Source organism: Pseudophryne corroboree, chromosome 7 (assembly GCF_028390025.1).
Source record: "Pseudophryne corroboree isolate aPseCor3 chromosome 7, aPseCor3.hap2, whole genome shotgun sequence".
Classification (NCBI taxonomy): domain Eukaryota; kingdom Metazoa; phylum Chordata; class Amphibia; order Anura; family Myobatrachidae; genus Pseudophryne; species Pseudophryne corroboree.
The window spans coordinates 32,157,532-32,175,346 of NC_086450.1; the positions used below are offsets into that span (position 1 = coordinate 32,157,532).

The 17,815-nt window shown below is 49.9% G+C and overlaps 1 protein-coding gene across 2 annotated transcripts in view; it reads left to right on the forward strand.

The window, feature by feature from the left end:
* The first annotated feature begins 6,745 nt into the window (after positions 1-6,745).
* DPP10 (dipeptidyl peptidase like 10) overlaps positions 6,746-17,815 on the forward strand; it is a 473,198-nt gene continuing 462,128 nt past the window's right edge. Inside the window, exon 1 of one of the 2 annotated variants that reach the window (XM_063932900.1) lies at positions 6,746-7,070. In XM_063932900.1, the coding sequence (XP_063788970.1) occupies positions 7,014-7,070 (57 nt within the window). In that variant the 5' untranslated portion in view covers positions 6,746-7,013. Of the gene's footprint in view, positions 7,071-12,852; positions 12,957-17,815 lie in introns of those variants that run through there. The other variant, XM_063932902.1, reaches the window with a different exon arrangement.

Consider the following 17,815-nt stretch of genomic DNA (forward strand, 5'->3'; position numbering starts at 1 on the left):
ACATTATATAGTGATCTGGGTGCTGTATATACAGTAGTATAATGTATATATAATGATGTGTCTAGGATGCACAGGGGCAGGGCACCAGGCTGGCACAGGCATCACAGAGGAGGAGGAGGGATATAGGAGTATGGGCACTGGGGGGTTACTGTACATTATATAGTGATCTGGGTGCTGTATGTACAGTAGTATAATGTATATATAATGATGTGTCTGTAGGATGCACAGGAGCAGGGCACCAGGCTGGCACAGGCATCACAGAGGGGGGGGGGGGGGGATATAGGAGTATGGGCACTGGGGTGTTACTGTACATTATATAGTGATCTGGGTGCTGTATATACAGTAGTATAATGTATATATAATGATGTGTCTGTAGGATGCACAGGAGCAGGGCACCAGGCTGGCACAGGCATCACAGAGGAGGAGGGGGGGTTATAGGAGTATGGGCACTGGGTGTTACTGTACATTATATAGTGATCTGGGTGCTGTATATACAGTAATATAATGTATATAATGATGTGTCTGTAGGATGCACAGGAGCAGGGCACCAGGCTGGCACAGGCATCACAGAGGAGGGGGGGGGGGATATAGGAGTATGGGCACTGGGGGGTTACTGTACATTATATAGTGATCTGGGTGCTGTATATACAGTAGTATAATGTGTATATAATGATGTATCTGTAGGATGCACAGGAGCAGAGGACCAGGCTGGCACAGGCATCACAGAGGAGGAGGAGGGGGGGATATAGGAGTATGGGCACTGGGGGGTTACTGTACATTATATAGTGATCTGGGTGCTGTATATACAGTAGTATAATGTGTATATAATGATGTATCTGTAGGATGCACAGGAGCAGAGGACCAGGCTGGCACAGGCATCACAGAGGAGGAGGGGGGGATATAGGAGTATGGGCACTGGGATGTTACTGTACATTATATAGTGATCTGGGTGCTGTTTATACAGTAGTATAATGTATATATAATGATGTGTCTGTAGGATGCACAGGAGCAGGGCACCAGGCTGGCACAGGCATCACAGAGGAGGAGGGGGGGATATAGGAGTATGGGCACTGGGGGGTTACTGTACATTATATAGTGATCTGGGTGCTGTATGTACAGTAGTATAATGTATATATAATGATGTGTCTGTAGGATGCACAGGAGCAGAGGAACAGGCTGGCACAGGCATCACAGAGGAGGAGGGGGGATATAGGAGTATGGGCACTGGGGGGTTACTGTACATTATATAGTGATCTGGGTGCTGTATATACAGTAGTATAATGTGTATATAATGATGTGTCTGTAGGATGCACAGGAGCAGGGCACCAGGCTGGCACAGGCATCACAGAGGAGGAGGGGGGGGGTATAAGAGTATGGGCACTGGGGGGTTACTATACTGTACATTATATAGTGATCTGGGTGCTGTATATACAGTAGTATAATGTAGATATAATGATGTATCTGTAGGATGCACAGGAGCAGAGGGCCAGGCTGGCACAGGCATCACAGAGGAGGAGGGGGGATATAGGAGTATGGGCACTGGGGGGTTACTGTACATTATATAGTGATCTCGGTGCTGTATATACAGTAGTATAATGTATATATAATGATGTGTCTGTAGGATGCACAGGAGCAGAGGACCAGGCTGGCACAGGCATCACAGTGGAGGGGGGGGGGGGGGAATATAGGAGTATGGGCACTGGGGGGTTACTGTACATTATATAGTGATCTGGGTGCTGTATATTCAGTAGTATAATGTATATATAATGTGTCTGTAGGATGCACAGGAGCATGGTACCAGGCTGGCACAGGCATCACAGAGGAGGAGGAGGGGATATAGGAGTATGGGCACTGGGGGGTTACTGTACATTATATAGTGATCTGGGTGCTGCATGTACAGTAGTATAATGTATATATAATGATGTGTCTGTAGGATGCACAGGAGCAGAGGACCAGGCTGGCACAGGCATTACAGAGGAGGAGGGGGGATATAGGAGTATGGGCACTGGGGGGTTACTGTATATTATATAGTGATCTGGGTGCTGTATATACAGTAGTATAATGTGTATATAATGATGTGTCTGTAGAATGCACAGGAGCAGGGCACCAGGCTGGCACAGGCATCACAGAGGAGGGGGGGGGGGATATAGGAGTATGGGCACTGGGGGGTTACTGTACATTATATAGTGATCTGGGTGCTGTATATACAGTAGTATAATGTATATATAATGTGTCTGTAGGATGCACAGGAGCAGGGTACCAGGCTGGCACAGGCATCACAGAGGAGGAGGAGGGGGGATATAGGAGCATGGGCACTGGGGGGTTACTGTACATTATATAGCGATCTGGGTGCTGTATATACAGTAGTATCATGTGTATATAATGATGTGTCTGTAGGATGCACAGGAGCAGAGGACCAGGCTGGCACAGGCATCACAGAGGAGGAGGAGGGGATATAGGAGTATGGGCACTGGGGGGTTACTGTACATTATATAGTGATCTGGGTGCTGTATGTACAGTAGTATAATGTATATATAATGATGTGTCTGTAGGATGCACAGGAGCAGAGGACCAGGCTGGCACAGGCATCACAGAGGTGGAGGAGGGATATAGGAGTATGGGCACTGGGGGTTACTGTACATTATATAGTGATCTGGGTGCTGTATGTACAGTAGTATAATGTGTATATAATGATGTGTCTGTAGGATGCACAGGAGCAGAGGACCAGGCTGGCACAGGCATCACAGAGGTGGAGGAGGGATATAGGAGTATGGGCACTGGGGGTTACTGTACATTATATAGTGATCTGGGTGCTGTATGTACAATTGTATAATGTGTATATAATGATGTGTCTGTAGGATGCACAGGAGCAGAGGACCAGGCTGGCACAGGCATCACAGAGGAGGAGGAGGGGGGATATAGGAGTATGGGCACTGGGGGGTTACTATACTGTACATTATATAGTGATCTGGGTGCTGTATATACAGTAGTATAATGTATATATAATGACTAGGTGCGTCATCGCGCCCTACGGGCGCTCTTCACACCGTCGCAAGGTGCTACGTCCCCTTAACCCTTGCATGCCTTTCTGGGGTTTAATATTTGTATTATATGGAGTATTACCTGCATTCCTTTGTTAGTGGTTAAATATTGCACAATGAAAGGGCGTGCGATGGTGAAGGAGGCGCAGCCCCTTGCGACGGCGTGAACAGCACCTGCAGGGCACGATGTACAGAATGTAGCGGGTGCGGGGGGGACTGCGGATGGTGTCTGTAGATGCTGCGGGTGGAGGGGGGGCAGAAGTGGGGGTGGGGCCCGGATGGGGAAGGTTCGGGAGGTGCTGCTGGTGGGGGAGGGGCAGAGGAGTGGGGGATGCAGATGGGGGAGGGGTCCGGAGGCACTGCAGGTGGGGGAGGGGCAGGGGTGCCACGGGTGGGAGAGGGGCAGGTGTGGGTATGTTGTGGATGGGTGAAGGGTTCCGGAGGTGCTGTGGGATGGGAAGGGACGGGAGTGCCGGGGGTGGGGTAGGGGACCGCAGGCACCATGGGTAGGGTAGGGGCAGGTACGGGTGGTGCGGCAGATGGGAAAGTAGGTCCGGAGGTGCTGCAGGTGGTGGAGGGGCAGGTGCGGTGGTGCCATTGGTGGGGGAGGGGTGGGGGAGGGGGGGACCGCGGATGGAGGAGGGTGCCTGCAGATGCTGCGGGTGGAGGGGGGCAGGTGTGGGGGGGACATATAAGGGGGGTGAATGGTGGAGGGGGCCTGGAGGTGCTGTGGGTGGTGAAGGGGCGGGGGAGGGGGAGCTGCGGGTGGTGTAGGGGGTCTGGAGGCACAGCATGTGGGGGAGGGGTGGAGTGCCGCATGTGGTGTGGTGCATTGGGGAGAGGTCTGGAGGCGCTGCGGGTACTGTACATGCCATAAAAGGTAGTTGGAGGGTATGCAGTAACAGGGCTAGGACAGGGGTGACAGGGTCAGAACAGGGTTGACGGGGCCAGGACAGGGGTGACAGGGTCAGAACAGGGGTGACGGTGCCAGGACAGGGGTGACGGGGCCAGGACAGGGGCGACGGGGCCAGGACAGAAATGACAGGGACAGGATAGGGGTGACAGGGCCAGGGTAGGGGCGGCAGGACCAGGACAGGGGTGACGGAGCCAGTATAGGGTTGACAGGGCAAGCACAGGGGTGACAGGGCCAGGATAGGGGTAACAGGGCCAGCATAAGGGTGACAGGGCCAGGATAAGGGTGAAAGGGCCAGGATAAGGGTGAAAAGGCCAGGATAAGGGTGGCAGGGCAAGGCCAGGGGTGACAGGGACATTACAGAACACAGGGCACGGGAGAGATTGGTATTAGGGACAAAACAGTGGTGACAGACAGATGTGTCTTACCGGAGTCACTGCTGCTGGCTGCTGCTGTTCCACTCCAACCTGTTGGGATCTGCTGCTGCTGGAGACTTGGCATGGCTGACTCTCTTAGGCTGGAGTCCTGCTTCCTCTGCCTGTCCGCATCCCTCCCCCCCTCCTCAGTCACACACCACAGACCTTGCGCAGCTGCCGGGCACTGTGGTAAGGTGAGACTGGAAATGACTGGTTAGCCCCCAGGAGATGCTGCGGCTGGAGGGAGGAGGGGGTCATAGCATGCACGTGGCGCGGACCTCGCGGCTGCCGGGCACTGTGGTAAGGGGAGACTGGGAGTGACTGGTTAGCTCCCAGGAGACGCTGCGGCTGGAGGGAGGAGTGGGTCGGAGCCTGCAAGCAGCTCGGATTTCTGCAGCGCTACCCGCCAGCTAAAGTGTGTGAATGAGCTGGGCGCACCTCACTGCGGGTGGCAGCGCTGCAGCTAGCGGTGGGGTTGCCGGGGCTGGAGATAACAGAGGCAGTACGGAACCTGCACAGTGGCAGGTGCCCCACAAAACTGCAGCTAAGAAGCGTGGAGTGTGCCAGAAAGTGACGCTCCTCCGCGCCAGAGAGACCCTGCTGAGTATGCCGATGTGGGGGGTCAAGCACACAGTGAGCCGGTGCCCGTCTGTCTGTATGACATACCCCCTCACACACCCCCATACCTCCCAAATGTCCCGATTTTCGCGGGACAGTCCCATTTTTTGGGGTCTGTCCCGCTGTCCCACCCGCGGGTCGCAGTGTCCCGCGGTGGGAGGGGGGCAGTTGGAAAGTTCCTGTACTCGCTGTTCTGCTTAGCAGAGCAGCAGTGAATAGTGGAGACAGAGGGAGAGGGGGCATCAGGGGGTACGGATTAAGGGGGGGTTCCAGCAGCAGAGCCGGATTAAGGGGGGGGGGGGGGCAGGGGGTACGTATCGTTGGCCCCACAGTTTTAGGGGCCCCCCCTGCTGGAGTAGCTCTGTCCCAGCTCAGAAGCTCCCCCGTCCTGCCAGCAACAGCGGCAGCATTGTGCTACAGTCAGCACACGCTGCTGCGTATTGGCAGGTCTGTGGTGTTACAGGGAGGCAGCAGTCTCCCTGCTTTCTTCTGCCTGTGCGGGTGTGTAGGGGGGAGCGAGCACCTCCTCTGGATTTAGCCCTAGCTGAGGGGCCAAAATCCCATTAAAAAATAAAAATAAAAATCGGAATTTGCATAAGGGGGCGTGGCCGCGCGTCCGCGATTAGGCCACGCCCCCAACCCACAGCAGGCACAGCAATGAGATAGGGTTCCCCTGTCTCAAGTGCCCTGGGCCCCCCGGACTCATAATCAGCCCCTGGGGGCATGCCAGCAGCTCACAGAGCGCTGGGCATGCCCCCTCACTGACGAAAACGGGGACCCTCCCGTGAAGCCACGCCCCCTTTTCGCCGAGTGTGTGTCCCTCCTCCTGCCTGAAGAAAGCTCCTGAAGAAAAATGCTGGGAGATATGCACCCCTGCCTGTGCCATGCCCATACTATCTGCTTCTGCTCCTAGTCTCCTGTAGATTTGGCCAGATCTGTGACTCATTTGACTAACTCCGCCCAGTCTTGTGACTCCGCCCAGCGTTAGCAAATGAATCACAAAGTCACAGATCTGGGCTATTATATAGGAGATGTGTCTGTAGGATGCACAGGAGCAGAGGACCAGGCTGGCACAGGCATCACAGAGGAGAAGGAGGGGATATAGGAGTATGGGCACTGGGGGGTTACTGTACATTATATAGTGATCTGGGTGCTGTATGTACAGTAGTATAATGTATATATAATGATGTGTCTGTAGGATGCACAGGAGCAGAGGACCAGGCTGGCACAGGCATTACAGAGGAGGGGGGGGGGGATATAGGAGTATGGGCACTGGGGGGTTACTGTACATTATATAGTGATCTGGGTGCTGTATATACAGTAGTATAATGTGTATATAATGATGTGTCTGTAGGATGCACAGGAGCAGGGCACCAGGCTGGCACAGGCATCACAGAGGAGGAGGGGGGATATAGGAGTATGGGCACTGGGGTGTTACTGTACTGTACATTATATAGTGATCTGGGTGCTGTATGTACAGTAGTATAATGTATATATAATGATATGTCTGTAGGATGCACAGGAGCAGAGGACCAGGCTGGCACAGGCATCACAGAGGAGGAGGAGGGGGGATATAGGAGTATGGGCACTGGGGGTAACTGTACATTATATAGTGATCTGGGTGCTGTATATACAGTAGTGTAATGTATATATAATGATGTGTCTGTAGGATGCACAGGAGCAGAGGACCAGGCTGGCACAGGCATCACAGAGGAGGAGGAGGAGGAGGCTGTGGATACAGGAGTAGGGAGGGGGCTGGAGGAGAGAAGAGGAGGAGGTGGCTCAGGACTCAGTAGCCGAGGCTGTGGATGAGACAGGCTCTATGTGACATTCTGCAGCATGCTGCACATTATCCCCAGGGCTGCCCACACTGGCACCTGACTGCAGGAGCAGCACCCACCCTGCACTGGCACCATCAGCTGCACCCTGGAGCCCACATCCTTTTACATGGGGGTGATTTAGAGACTGAATGTGACGGAGGAACAAGGAGGGATCCCATCCTAACACAGTCTCCTGATCCGCAGAATGACAGCCGCGAAGGAGCAGCCAGCCATGAGCAGGGCCAACCCCCCCCAGGAGCAGGTAGGGGACCTGAGGACTACTGACACTACTTCCCTGACTGATTCCGGAGCTAGGGGGAGCTCAGTGACTGCCTCACTGCATATACATTGTATCTATATACAGGGCAACATATGCATTGCCTGTCTGATGTGTGTCAGTGCCGGAGAGAGTGTGCCTACTGTATATAGCTTCCTCTCTCGTACCTAGCAGCCCATTTCTATCTCATACCAAGCTCATATCTATCTCATACCAAGCGCATATCTATCTCATACCAAGCTCATATCTATCTCATACCAAGCGCATATCTATCTCATACCAAGCTCATATCTATCTCATATCTATCTCATACCAAGCTCATATCTATCTCATACCAAGCGCATACCAAGCTCATATCTATCTCATACCAAGCTCATATCTATCTCATACCAAGCGCATATCTATCTCATACCAAGCTCATATCTATCTCATACCAAGCTCATATCTATCTCATACCAAGCTCATATCTATCTCATACCAAGCTCATATCTATCTCATACCAAGCTCATATCTATCTCATACCAAGCGCATATCTATCTCATACCAAGCTCATATCTATCTCATACCAAGCGCATATCTATCTCATACCAAGCTCATATCTATCTCATACCAAGCGCATATCTATCTCATACCAAGCTCATATCTATCTCATACCAAGCGCATATCTATCTCATACCAAGCTCATATCTATCTCATACCAAGCGCATATCTATCTCATACCAAGCGCATATCTATCTCATACCAAGCTCATATCTATCTCATTCCTATGTCATCTGTCTCATATGTATGTATCTCTCATATCTCATCTATTTATCTAATACCTAGCTCATACCTATATACCTCTCATCTCTATCTCATATCTCTCATCTACTGTATCTATCTATCTATCTATCTATCTATCTATCTATCTATCTATCTATCTATCTATCTATCTATCTATCTATCTGTCTGATACCTATGTATCTCTTCTCTGTCTCTAATATCTCTTATTTACCTATTTGTCTAATATCTATCTCATATCTATTTATCTTTCTAATATCTCTCGTCTACCTATTTATCTAATATCTGTCTCATCTATGTGTAATACAGTATCTCTCAGTTACTGTATCTAATACTCTAGTACCTATCTAAGATCTATTTATCTCTCTCTCATTTATTCATCTAATATCTATATATCTAATCTGTATATCTTATAGCTCTCATTTACTGTATATATTTCTATAATATATATCTCATATCTGTCTCTAATACTGTAACTATCTAATATCTGTACATCTATCAATACATCTTTACAGTACCTTTTTATCTATAAATTATCCTATCTATCTATCTATCTATCTATCTATCTATCTATCTATCTATCTATCTATCTATCTTTCTATCTACTGTATCTATCTAGAATCTATCTCATATCTATGGCTCGAATAACTATCTCAAATATCTCTGCTGTACATCTATTAATATATCTTTCTAAAACCTTTTTATTTATCCTATTTATCTAATGTTCTATCTATCTATCTATCTATCTATCTATCTATCTATCTATCTATCTATCTAGCTATCTATCTATCTATCATGCACCTTTCCCCACCTTTGCTGAGACAGTCGCTAAGTTGACACCTGCTGATTAGCAGTTACCTCATTCCGATTGGCTGACATTTAGCCCCTCCTTCTCTCACCTGGACATTACCTGTGATGCACCAATACACAGACAGGGTGACATTTCATAAAGAACATGAAGCCGTATTGCAATGAGCTCAGTTTATCTAATTAAGTAACAGTCTGATGAAACCAATTAAACTCGGATTTATATTGGGACTGTAGCGTTTTGGCTCCACCTCTGCTGAATTGAGTGTTCCCTCCATTCCTCATGAATAGTTAGTGCTGCTCCCGGTGATCTATGAGTTGTCTCCTATAATAATGCATTTGCTTCATCTATGTGGATACTGCTAGTGAGTTTTTCTGGTCACCATCAGTTATTGTGGGGCACAGGACAGGTACTTTGCTTGTGCTTGGACAGAGATTATGTGTAAGCCAATGATGATGCTCTGTGGGCCGTTCCAAGGGTAAGAGGTGGCTTAGCCATGGTGGTGGCAAAGAGGTAATCTCCTGGTTCTTCTCTCCATTATGCCAGTGAACACGTTCTAGCTTTCAGATCTGTAACAAGTCTGAGTATTTGAAGTCTGCTTGTTCTGCATTCAGGCCTTGTGGTTGTTGGAACTGGTATTCCGAATTGCAACGGTCGCCGTTGGGGTCTATACTACGATATCAGCATTCTCCATGGCCAGAAAATATTCCCCCAGACGTGGCCACCTGGAACACCAGAAATGAGATATCTTGGCATACAGTATCTATCATTTGTGCGGGGGGCTCACACCGCACCCATTGAATAGAATATACCTAGCTTGTGGCCGCAGATGAAGAAGTCACAGGGAAAGAGTCACCAACGCCATTATAGCTATATGCTCATGTGCGGCAGACTTTGGCAGAACACCAGACTATTCACCGCTCATGCCCCAGCGTTGTGGAGATTGCACGTGGGCCACCTCATCGGCTGTAACACCTCTGAGCACATGCCTGGTAATAAATAATGCCACCGTCTCCCACATGATCCACAAGTGCTGACTGATCAGGTCAGTCTTTAGTTCACGCAAGTGTCCTTAGTACTCTGCACAAGACATGGGCATCCTGTTACTGCCGGTACTGACAGTATACCCAGGACTCCTGACTCCACAGTCTTAGGGGGAGATGCATCAAGCATCCTAAAGACCAAAGCAGTGGCCAAATGGAGAAGTTTGCCATAACAACCAATCAGTTTGCAGTTAGCAGTTTTCAAATACATTCTATAAAATTAAGCTGATTGGTTGCTATGGGAAACCTCTCCACCTGTCCTCTTCTTCACTCTTTAGGAGACTTAATACACCTACTGTACCCCTTTCTTACTGTTTTGGTTGCATGACATTTTTGGCCATGGTAGCGATACTGTCCCAGCATGACGTTATCTATTCAGCTTCCTACTGCACATGATAGTCTCCTACTCAGATCTCTACTCTAAGTGCTTCTCAAATGGAGGTCTCTCGCTGCCGATATCCACATTCCGCAGTCCAGTGTAGAGCTAGGTCATGGCTATCACTATGTGGACTCCACCCGGACTCCAGGTCGACAGCAAAAAGGTCGACACACCTTAGGTCGACGCCAATTGGTCGACATGGACAAAAGGTCGACAGGAACAATGTCGACATGGAAAAAGGTCGACATGAGTTTTTCACGATTTTTTTTCTTTTTTTTAACCTTTTCATACTTAACGATCCCCGTGGACTACGATTGGAACGGTAATCTGTGCCGAGCGAAGCGAAGCGAGCCATGCGAGGGGACGCGGTGCACTAATTGGGGGTCCCGGTCACTCTACGAAGAAAACGACACCAAAAAAAACATAAAAAAACTCATCGACCTTTTTCCATGTCGACCTTGTTCCTGTCGACCTTTTGTCCATGTCGACCTGTTGTCCATGTCGACCTAAGGTGTGTCGACCAATTGGCGTCGACCTAAGGTGTGTCGACCTTTTTGCTGTCGAGCCTCAGTCCCAGACCCACTAGTTATATTTGAACAGACTCTTCGGAACTCGGGGTAGGATGTTAAACTGCTTAAACCCAGATTTTGTCCCGGAAAGAACCCTCGCAGGACTAGAGGGGTTCTCCTAATAATCCTGCCATATCTCCGGCAAGAAGCTGGAGAAAAGCATTGTCTCTGCTTCTATCAATTAACCAAGAGGTCACACCAGGGTAATCAGATGGTAATCAATTTTGTGCCATTGTTCCCATAGACCTCAATGGGGATGCAGGCCTTAAGTCAACCTTAAATGCAGGGAAAAGCCTAATTGCTAGTTAACATTGGGGGTCATTCCGAGGTGATCGCTCGCTGCCGATCATCGCAGCGCAGCGATCAGGTGAAAAAAAAACGGCATTTATGCTCATGCGTATGCCCCACAATGCGCACGCGCGACGTATGGGTACAAAGCCCTTTGTGGTTGTGCACAGGTTCTAGCGAAGTTTTTCTTCGCACTGACGGCCGCAAGAAGATTGACAGGAAGGGGGCGTTTCTGGGTGTCAACTGACCGTTTTCAGGGAGTGTTTGCAAAAACGCAGGCGTGTCTGGAAAAACGCAGGCGTGGCTGGGCGTTCGCTGGGCGGGTGTATGATGTCAAATCCGGACACGAATAGGCTGAAGTGATCGCAAGCGCTGAGTAGATTCACAGCTACTCTGAAACTGCACAAACTGTTTTTGCAGAGCTCGGCTGCACATGCGTTCGCACTTCTGCTAAGCTAAAATACACTCCCCAGTGGGTGGCGGCATAGCGTTTGCACGGCTGCTAAAACTAGCTAGCGAGCGATCAACTCAGAATGACCCCCATTGTCTTTTGGGGTTTGCTGGATCCCCTCTGGGTCAAATCACTATGCGCATGGGGGGACATTAGCTTTGCATGTGTGGTGATTAGATGTGTATGCACATATTACTTTAACCCTTAAAAAAGCAGTGATATATATTGTAGATATTCATGATAGAACATTACCATGTGATGATGGCAGTAGCTAAATACTTATATAACAAACACCAGTGCATGGACTGTCTAACTGTATGACCTGTACTGTAAGGTCCGCAGATTACCGAAATCGCAAACAAGCCATTTTCAGCAATCTGCGCTTGCGCTGCGGCCGCACAGCGCACATGCAAACCCTCTCAGTGCGATCGCATCCCTGAATGATGTGATCGTGCTCTGATTGACAGCGGCGGCTGTCGACGCAGATTTGCGGGGTGTGGTCCAGCCAACGGAGGCGTGTCAGGACCGTTTCCGGAGCGGCTGTGCGACGTCACACGCAGCCGCTCCGAGGAAAAAGATGGCAGCGTATGCAGGGGGCATCCACAATTTCCAGTTCAGCAATACGATTGCAATTAGATTGCGCCTGCAACGCTGGGCCGGACTTTGCGCGCTGGGCGGCCTTGCTCTGTATTGGATGGCCCTCAGCATGCGCTCTTCTGCTACTGAAGCTGAAGTAGGTCTATAATACAATATGTCTACATGTAGATACTATGGGGTATGTTTACTAAAGTGAGAGTTTACAGAAGTGGAGGTGTTGCTCATAGCAACCTATCAGATTCTACTTACCATTTATCTAGCAGCTTCTAGAATAGGGGTGGGCAAAATACGGCCCGCGGGCCGGATGCGGCCCGCGAACCGATCCTGCCCGGCCCGCTGCCGCCCACCTGCGCGCAATGACAAGCGGCCCGACCAGCTGAGCTGCTTGTCATTGCTCGGCAGTACTACCTCCAAGATACCGGCGCCAGTCCAGGGGCGGAACTGTCGGAGACAATGGAGTCTTTTGCCGCAGTGCTCCAGCCCTGATGTGGGCACTTCGACTCCATTGTCCCGGCCAGCTTCCAGCCCAGGTCAACGGCAGCGGCTGCGAGCTGATGCCTGCAGCTGCGCGGCTCTATTAGCCGCAGCCGGCACTATGTGATCTTTCCCCTCCTGCTCCTTGTCAGCCTGCACAGCTCCTCCTCCTCCTTGGCCTGCTACTCTCACTTACCCTCCGAGTCCCAGCCAGCCAGGCAAAGATCCGCCTCTGAGACAAGGGGAAGTACTTTGCTTTGCACTGCAGTCAGAGGTGGGCTCTCAGTCACAGGGGTCTCTCGGGCATGTGTCCTGGGCCCCTCTCCTTCAATGGGACATCCCTGATTACCAGAAAGGAGGAAGCAGTGTCCCAGCAGGGGTGGGGGCGGGGCTACCCAGCACGGAGCACAGCCCTGATGCTCCTGCACTTGCAGATAGGATGATGGACCTGTCAAAGTTTCCATGCAGTGACAGTGTTTAAGGTATGAGGGACCATAAATGATATTATGTCTGTGTAACTGTATATAATAATGTGCCTGTAACTCTGTATATGTCTCTGTGTAACTCTATATGTGTCTGTAGCTCTGTATGTGTGTCTGTAGCGCTGTATGTGTGTCTGTAGCTCTGTATGTGTCTGTAGCTCTGTATATGTGTCTGTGTAATTCTGTGTATACTGTATGTCTGTAACTCTGTATATGTATCTGTGTAACTCTATATGTGTCTGTAGCTCTGTATGTGTGTCTGTAGCTCTGTATGTGTGTCTGTAGCTCTGTATGTGTCTGTAGCTCTGTATATGTGTCTGTGTAATTCTGTGTATACTGTATGTCTGTAACTCTGTATATGTCTCTGTGTAACTCTATATGTGTCTGTAGCTCTGTATGTGTGTCTGTAGCGCTGTATGTGTGTCTGTAGCTCTGTATGTGTCTGTAGCTCTGTATATGTGTCTGTGTAATTCTGTGTATACTGTATGTCTGTAACTCTGTATATGTATCTGTGTAACTATGCATCTGTAATTCTGTGTATGTGTTGGATCAGTATGATTCACCGCCGTTTGGGATCCCGGCGGTCAAAATACCGACGCCAGGATCACGATATCTCGAAACCAACAGGGGTGAGTAAGGGGTGTTCTCCCCTCTCCCCATCCCCCTAACCCTCCCTCCCCGCAGCATAACGCTAACCTCCTCCCTTGGTGCCTAACCCTAACCACCCCCCATGGTTGCCTAAACCCAACCTCCTGTCCCCGCTGCCTAAACCTAACCTCCCCCCCGTAGCCTAACCCTCCGAGGGTGGTGCCCAACCCTAACCTCCCCTCCTCGCAGCCTAATCCTAACCCACCTGGACGCAGCCTAACCAACCCCCCCCCCCCCCACAGTGTGTAAAAGAGAGTTCTACCTGCTGTAATGTGTCATGTAAAGGGGGGCTTTACCTGCCGTGATGTGTAATAGGGGCTCTACCTGGAGTAATCTGTAAAATGGGTCTCTACCTGGCATAATGTGTGACGGGCTCTGCTGGCGTAATATGTGTAAAAGGGGCTCTACCTGGTGTAATGTGTGTAAGTGGCGCTACTGTGTGGTGTAATTTGAATAATGGATACTATTGTGCAGCCTAATATGAATCTGTATTATGTTTTGGCCACGCCTCTTCCACACGAAGCCACGTCCCTATATTTTTGGCGCATGGGGGGGCTGCTATTTTGTGTGCGGCCCCCGAATACTGACAGGAAAGTGTCAAGTGGCCCCTCAGCTGAAATAATTGCCCACCCCTGTTCTAGAAGATAATAGCTAGAATCTGATTGGTTGCTGTGGGCAACATCCCCACTTCTAAAAAAAACCCCACAATTTAGTAAATACACCCCTATATATTGATTTTCTTTTTTTCACCTCAGTGAACATGGAGTCTGGTAGGTAGGTAGGTAGGTAGTTAGCTAGGTATCTGAGTCAAAGTTAGAAGACAGAGGAGGCCTTGTAGAAGGGAGTGGAGATATTGGGACCCTGAAGTAGGTAGCTGTCACAATCCAATACAGTGGAACCAATGTAGAAGTGGGTGGAGATATGAGAGAGCATAGTACTGAGGTAGGTTGCTGGGCCACAGAAGGGGATGGAGCCAGTGTAGAAGTGGGTGGAGATATGAGAGAGCATAGTACTGAGGTAGGTTGCTGGGCCACAGAAGGGGATGGAGCCAGTGTAGAAGTGGGTGGAGATATGAGAGAGCATACTGTAGTAGTACTGAGGTAGGTTGCTGGGCCACAGAAGGGGATGGAGACAGTGTAGAAGTGGGTGGAGATATGAGAGAGCATAGTACTGAGGTAGGTTGCTGGGCCACAGAAGGGGGTGGAGCCAGTGTAGAAGTGGGTGGAGATATGAGAGAGCATACTGTAGTACTGAGGTAGGTTGCTGGGCCACAGAAGAGGATGGAGCCAGTGTAGAAGTGGGTGGAGATATGAGCGAGCATACTGTAGTACTGAGGTAGGTTGCTGGGCCATATAAGGGGGTGGAGCCAGTGTAGAAGTGGGTGGAGATATGAGAGAGCATACTGTAGTACTGAGGTAGGTTGCTGGGCCACAGAAGGGGTGGAGCCAGTGTAGAAGTGGGTGGAGATATGAGAGAGCATACTGTATTACTGAGGTAGGTTGCTGGGCCACAGAAGGGAATGGAGCCAGTGTAGAAGTGGGTGGAGATATGAGAGAGCATACTGTAGTACTGAGGTAGGTTGCTGGGCCACAGAAGGGGGTGGAGCCAGTGTAGAAGTGGGTGGAGATATGAGAGAGCATACTGTAGTACTGAGGTAGGTTGCTGGGCCACAGGAGGGGGTGGAGCCAGTGTAGAAGTGGGTGGAGATATGAGAGAGCATACTGTAGTACTGAGGTGGGTTGCTGGGCCACAGGAGGGGATGGAGCCAGTGTAGAAGTGGGTGGAGATATGAGAGAGCATACTGTAGTACTGAGGTGGGTTGCTGGGCCACAGAAGGGGGTGGAGCCAGTGTAGAAGTGGGTGGAGATATGAGAGAGCATACTGTAGTACTGAGGTGGGTTGCTGGGCCACAGAAGGGGGTGGAGCCAGTGTAGAAGTGGGTGGAGATATGAGAGAGCATACTGTAGTACTGAGGTGGGTTGCTGGGCCACAGAAGGGGGTGGAGCCAGTGTAGAAGTGGCTGGAGATATGAGAGAGCATACTGTAGTACTGAGGTAGGTTGCGGGGCCACAGAAGGGGGTGGAGCCAGTGTAGAAGTGGGTGGAGATATGAGAGAGCATACTGTAGTACTGAGGTAGGTTGCTGGGCCACAGAAGGGGATGGAGCCAGTGTAGAAGTGGCTGGAGATATGAGAGAGCATAGTACTGAGGTAGTTAGCTGTGTCACTGAAGGGGGTGGAGCCAGTGTAGAAGTGGGTGGAGATATGAGAGAGCATAGTACTGAGGTAGTTAGCTGTGTCACAGAAGGGACTGGAGCCAGTGTAGAAGTGGGTGGAGATATGAGAGAGCATACTGTAGTACTGAGGTAGGTTGCTGGGCCACAGAAGGGGGTGGAGCCAGTGTAGAAGTGGGTGGAGATATGAGAGAGCATAGTACTGAGGTAGTTAGCTGTGTCACAGAAGGGGGTGGAGCCAGTGTAGAAGTGGGTGCAGATATGAGAGAGCATACTTTAGTACTGAGGTGGGTTGCTGGGGGTGGAGCCAGTGTAGAAGTGGGTGGAGATATGAGAGAGCATACTTTAGTACTGAGGTGGGTTGCTGGGGGTGGAGCCAGTGTAGAAGTGGGTGGAGATATGAGAGAGCATACTTTAGTACTGAGGTAGGTTGCTGGGCCACAGAAGGGGGTGGAGCCAGTGTAGAAGTGGGTGGAGATATGAGAGAGCATAGTACTGAGGTAGTTATCTGTGTCACAGAAGGGGGTGGAGCCAGTGTAGAAGTGGGTGGAGATATGAGAGAGCATAGTACTGAGGTAGTTAGCTGTGTCACAGAAGGGGATGGAGCCAGTTTTAAACTGGGTGAAGATTATTCATTATTTATAAAGGAATTACATGTTGCATAGAGGGAATCATTGAGGCAGAGCCTTGACCAAAGATCTCTCAGTGAAATGGGTATGCACCATTAGGAAAGCAGGTTGTGCTGTGTTAAAAAAAAAAATTGTTTACTTTGCTGCTAGTGTCCCTTTATAGGCTTTTGCATTACACAGCCGCCCTATATGGTACATAGGGGGTAATTCCAAGTTGATCGCAGCAGGAAATTTTTTAGCAGTTGGGCAAAACCATGGTGGTTATTCCGAGTTGTTCGCTCGTTGCCGATTTTCGCTATATTGCGATTAGTCGCTTACTGCGCATGCGCAAGGGCCCTCATTCCGAGTTGTTCGCTCGCAAGCTGCTTTTAGCAGCTTTACACACGCTAAGCCGCCGCCTACTGGGAGTGAATCTTAGCTTCTTAAAATTGCGAACGAAAGATTCTAAAAATTGCGACCACACACCTCTTAGCAGTTTCTGAGTAGCTTCAGACTTACTCGGCATCTGCGATCAGTGTTCAGTGCTTGTCGTTCCTGGTTTGACGTCACAAACACACCCAGCGTTCGCCCAGACACTCCTCCGTTTCTTCAGCCACTCCCGCGTTTTTCCCAGAAACGGTAGCGTTTTTTCGCACACACCCATAAAACGGCCTGTTTCCGCCCAGAAACACCCATTTCCTGTCAATCACATTACGATTACCAGAACGAAGAAAAAACCGTGAGTAAAATTCCTAACTGCATAGCAAATTTACTTGGCGCAGTCGCAGTGCGGACATTGCGCATGCGCACTAAGCGTAAAATCGCTGCATTGCGAAAAAATTTACCGAGCGAACAACTCGGAATGACCTCCAAGGTTCGCAGAGCGCATGCGCTTAGTTATTTTACTCAAAATTTAGGTATTTTACTCACGGCATAACGAGGATTTTTCATCGTTCTGGTGATCGGAGTGTGATTGACAGGAAGTGGGTGTTTCTGGGCGGAAACTGGCCGTTTTCTGGGCGTGTGCGAAAAAACGCTGCCGTTTCTGGGAAAACCGCGGGAGTGTCTGAAGAAACGGGGGAGTGTCTGGCCGAACGCTGGGTGTGTTTGTGACGTCAAACCAGGAACGAACTGACTGAACTGATCGCAATGGCTGAGTAAGTCTGGAGCTACACAGAAACTGCTAAGAATTTTCTATTCGCAATTCTGCTAATCTTTCGTTCGCAATTCTGCTAAGCTAAGAGACACTCCTAGAGGGCGGCGGCTTAGCGTGTGCAATGCTGCTAAAAGCAGCTAGCGAGCGAACAACTCGGAATGAGGGCCCATGGGGGTCATTCCGAGTTGTTCGCTCGGTAAATTTCTTCGCATCGC